Genomic DNA, 4,931 nt, shown 5'->3' on the forward strand with positions numbered 1-4,931 from the left:
CATCCTTCTCCAAAATTTTACACAAAAGGTTTACCACTTTGGAAAAATCCTTGATGAAACAGCAATAGAACCCTGCGTGACCCAAGAAACTCCTTACTCCCTTCACGGATGTAGGGGATGGAAGTTTATAAATCACTTCTATTTTGTCCTTATCGACCTCAATACCATTCTTTAAGATTTTATGGCTAAGGACAATGCCTTCCTCGACTATGAAGTGACACTTCTCCCAATTCAATACCAAGTTTGTCTCCTCACATCTTACTAAGACCTTATCCAAATTGTTCAAGAAATCATCAAAAGAATTTCCAACCATGGAAAAGTCATCCATGAAGACCTCAAAAATATCCTCCACCATGTCAGTGAATATAGCCATCATACACCGTTGAAAAGTCGCCGATGTATTGCATAACTCAAATGGCATCCGCGAGAATGCAAAAGTACCATAGGGGCATGTGAAGCAGTCTTATTGTGGTCTTTTGGAGAAATAAGAATTTGATTTTAGCCAGAATACCCATCGAGGAAACAATATAAAGCTCGGCCGGCCAACCTATCAAGCATTTGATCAAGGAAGGAAAGTGGAAAATGATCTTTTCTTATGACTTTGTTGAGCTTTCAATAGGCCATGCATACTATCCATCCGATCACCGTGTTTGTAGGAATCAACTCGTTCTTGTCATTGGTAATGACAGTCATGCACCCTTTCTTTAGGACACGTTGCACCGGAGAAGTCCATGAACTATCGAAAATAGGGTAGACAACCCCGGCATCCAACCATTTTATGACCTCTTTTTTTACCACCTCTTGCATTGCTTAATTTAGCCTTCTTTGATGTTCAATGGAGGGTTTGGCGCCCTCCTCCAAAATAATCATGTGCATACAAAAGGCGGGGCTTATGCCTCGGATATCTGCCAATGTCCATCTAATTTCTCTCTTTCTCCTTCGTAGAACCTTCAATGTAGACTCTACCTGAATGTTAGTCAAACTCGAGGAAAGAATAACCGGTAAAGTAAAGGAAGGGCTAAGGAATTCATACCTGAGATGTGGAGGCAGTGGCTTTAAATCCAAAGTGGGAGGCTCCTCGATTGAGGGCTCTGTTGGAGGAGTCTTCCGGTTTTCAAGATCCAAAGATAATTTGTGAGGTTCATAAGTGTACGACCCCATTTCTTGCAATGCATTCACATATTCCACATAGCCTTCTTTCTCCTCATCATTATCAAGGTTGAGCAAAATGGCTTCCAAATTATCCTCAACATTCATTGTGTCACTAGCATCATCAATAATCACATCGGTCACCAAATCCACGAATGAACAAACTTCATTGCTATTCGGTTGCCTCATAGGTTTGCACACATGGAAGACCACCTTTTCATAACCCACCCGAAAAGTGAGCTCACCATCAACAAGAGCTCATAGTCCACTTCACATCAACAAGAGCCTTCCCCGTAGCAAGGAAAGGTCTACCTAATAATGGGCACCTCATAGTCCACTTCACAATCAAGAATCACAAAGTCCGCCGGGAGGATGAACTTGTCAACAAGAACCAACACATCATCAATAATTCCCAAAGGTCTCTTCATTGTACGATCTTCCATTTGCAACCTCATGGATGTGGGTCTTGGTTGCCCAATCTCCAAAGTTTTGAACACCGAATAGGGCATTAAGTTGATATGTACCCTAAGATCACACAAAGCTTTAGCAAAGTCAGCACTTCCAATTGTACATGGGATCGTGAAAGCACCCGGATCTTCCAAATTAGGAGCCATTAAGTGCACAATTGCATTCACTTGATGTGTCATCTTTATACTCTCACAATTTATCGATCTTTTTTTTGTCACCAAGTCCTTCATGAACTTTGCATAACCCGAAATTGGCTCCAAGGCCTCAACCAATGGCACATTAATAGACAAACTCTTCGTCATGTCAATGAACTTTTTAAATTAGTTCTCACCATTTTTCTTGGCAAGTCTTTAAGGATATGGAGGAGGAGGCCTTGGCATTAGTGCCTTAGCCTTTGGCAATACGGCTCCGGTAAGCCAACAATATGCTCCCTAGACGGGTTCGCTTCTTCTTGAGTCTCCTCCACATTTTCATCAATATCAATTCTCACCTCATCATTTTCTTGCACTTTATTGCTTGGCAACTCATCTTCTTGTACCAATTGTTCCTCATCCACAATTTTCTTTTGACTTGAGGTGGTTGTTTCCCCACCTTTTCCACTCCTTGTAGTCATGGCCATGGCATGTCTTATGTTGTTCCCACCCTTCGGGTTTACCATCGTATCACTTAGTAGTGCCCCCTTAGGACGAGTGTTCAAAGCTTGTGAGATTTGGCCAAACTGAACTTCCAAATTGCAAATTGAAGTGTTGTGGGAGGCTAATTGAGCATCGGAGTCGGTATTCTTCCCCATTATTTGTTTGAACATGTTCTCTATTCAGTCCATCTCATTGTTGCAAGAACTTGGACCATGGAAAGGATAGGGAGGTGGATTGCTCGGTTTTTGAAACATCGGAGGCCTTTGAAAACCTGACCCCCGATTGTTGTTGTTGTTGTTCCACCCTCCTTGGTTGTTACCTCCCCAATAGCCTAGATTAGTGCCACTCCAATTGCTTTAGTTATTTTGACCATTCCAATTTCCTTGATTGCCTTGATTGTTCCAATTCCCTTGGTTGTTTTGATTATTCCAACCACCTTGATTACTTGAATTCAAGTTTCCTTGATTTTTTTGTGGTTACCATTGTTGTTAACTTGGGCTTGATTGTTGTTTATTTGCCCTTGGAAGTTGTTCACATATTGTACTTCCTCCTCTTGCTCATTGTATTGTCCATCTTGATCAAATACATTATCATCTTGCTCGTAATTTTTAACCTAGTTTTGCACTTGAGGACCCTTTTGCCTTCTCTTGTTCACCATCATACGAAATCCTTCCATTGCATTTACTTGCTTGGGACCTTGCACTTGTTGAAGTTGAGCTTTGGCTAGTTGATTCGTAGTGGTGGTCAACTCGGCAATTGCTTGCCCATGATCATGTAATTCTTTATGCAAGTGAATCACATTTGGATCACCTTGAGGAACATTTGCTCTACTTTGCCATGCCGATGAAGTATCCACCATTTCATCTAGAATCTCACAAGCTTCCGCATATGGCGTTGTCATGAAATTTTCACTGGCAAGTTGGTTGAACACGCATTGATTGGTAGTATTGACCTCCCTATTGAAAGTTTGTTGAATCATAGCCTCTGTCATGTCATTGTCCGGACACTCTTTCACCATAGTGTAGTATCTTTCCCATATCTCATGCAAAGGCTCATTGGGTTCTTGTTTGAAAGCTAGAATCTCATCCCTAAGAGTTGTTATATGCTCGGGAGAAAATAACTTGGCAATGAATTTCTCGGCCAATTCATCCCATGTATGGATAGAATGATTTGGCAACCGTTCCAACCAATCCAATGCCTTCCCCTGTAGAGAGAAAGGGAATAGCCTCAACCTCAAAGTGTCCTTGGAGACTTTGTTTGTTTACTCCCCCAGCAAGTGTCAACAAACCCTTTAGGTGCTTGTATGCATTTTGACTCGGAGCCCCGGTGAAAAATATCTGTTGTTCCAACAGTGTAAGCATGACATTTGTGATTTGAAAGTTTCCCGCCCTAATGCTGGGCGGGACTATGGCACTTGCGTACCCTTCATTTGGAAACACCCGGCGTGCCGCCACTCTTGGAATAGGTGGGGGTGGAACAGGAATGTTGTCTTGAGGCAGGAGGCCTCATCTATTTGCTTGAGGTTCAAAAGGAACCTCATCAACTTGGTCATCATCACCATCATCCCCCAACGGCATGTTTCCAAGAGGACGATTGTTGTTGAGAGCCATAGTATCACCTACAATTATTTTCACAAAAAGATTAGTAACTCAAAAGGAAAGGAACACAAATCACATACAAAACCAAATATATAGCTAAATCCATTTTTAGCTCCCCAGCAATGGTGCCAAAAATTGATATAGCCCAAATTCACACTACTAATTGGGATTGTGAAGCAGTTGATGCAACTATAATTACCCACTATGAGTCGAAGTCGATTCCATAGAGAGCTTATATTGGATTAGGTATATATCTAGACTAAGTGTATGATGTGCCCAAAATGCACTTCCACATATTTGGTTGTTTCTTTCTACTTCTAATGATTATGCTAATGTTTGCAAATGAAAAGATAGAGAATGATATTTTTTGTGTTGTTGTTTTTCAAGTTTATAAAAGATCTAGGGTCGTGACTTCCACCTAGGTTGTTACCTACAAATTGTAGGGTTTAGGGCAAGTTTGATTTGTTGGGGTGTAATATAGCAATCATACATAAGTACCTACTCAATACCTCTCAGTAGTTAGAGTAGTTTTTCCCAATTTGGCTTTCTCAAGTCCAAATGGGTAATTCACAAAACAAGTGATAGCTGCTCAAATCGGGTATTACTATCTCTAGATTCAACCCTTTAATTGGGGCTATCAATTTCTTGAGTTCACCCTAATTTCTTGTTAGCTGAGTCTTCCTAGACTCAATCTCTCTTTCTCAAGTAGAGGCTAAGTCAAATAGGCTTAAATCAATGTTTGCAACCATTAATTCTACAATTAAAGCAAGAACTAGGTTAAATATCATACACCCAATCATAAACAAGCCCTAAATCCGAAACCCATTAAGTACCCACACTAGGGTTGGGTCACAACCCTAGCTAAAATTTAGCTACTCATAGAGAAATTTGAAGAAACTAAAGAAGTAAATATGATAAAACTCATAATAGATGATAAAGGGAAGAAAATCCAATGTTAAAATGATAAACAATCACAAAGTTGCCCGAAGCAGTAAAGGAATAACGGCTATCTACTTTCTGATATTCAATGTTGACCAAAAGAGACTATTTATAGACAGCTAAAATTATTGGACAAAATTGC

General features: G+C 40.5%; 1 protein-coding gene across 1 annotated transcript; it reads right to left on the reverse strand.

The window, feature by feature from the left end:
- Nucleotides 1-1,457: 1,457 nt before the first annotated feature.
- Nucleotides 1,458-1,919, reverse strand: LOC138872135 (uncharacterized). The gene has a single exon (XM_070150186.1). The coding sequence runs from the start codon at nt 1,917-1,919 to the stop codon at nt 1,458-1,460; it is 462 nt and encodes a 153-aa protein (XP_070006287.1).
- Nucleotides 1,920-4,931: the final 3,012 nt, after the last annotated feature.

The sequence above is a fragment of the Nicotiana sylvestris genome, chromosome 1 (genome assembly GCF_000393655.2).
Source record: "Nicotiana sylvestris chromosome 1, ASM39365v2, whole genome shotgun sequence".
Taxonomy (NCBI): domain Eukaryota; kingdom Viridiplantae; phylum Streptophyta; class Magnoliopsida; order Solanales; family Solanaceae; genus Nicotiana; species Nicotiana sylvestris.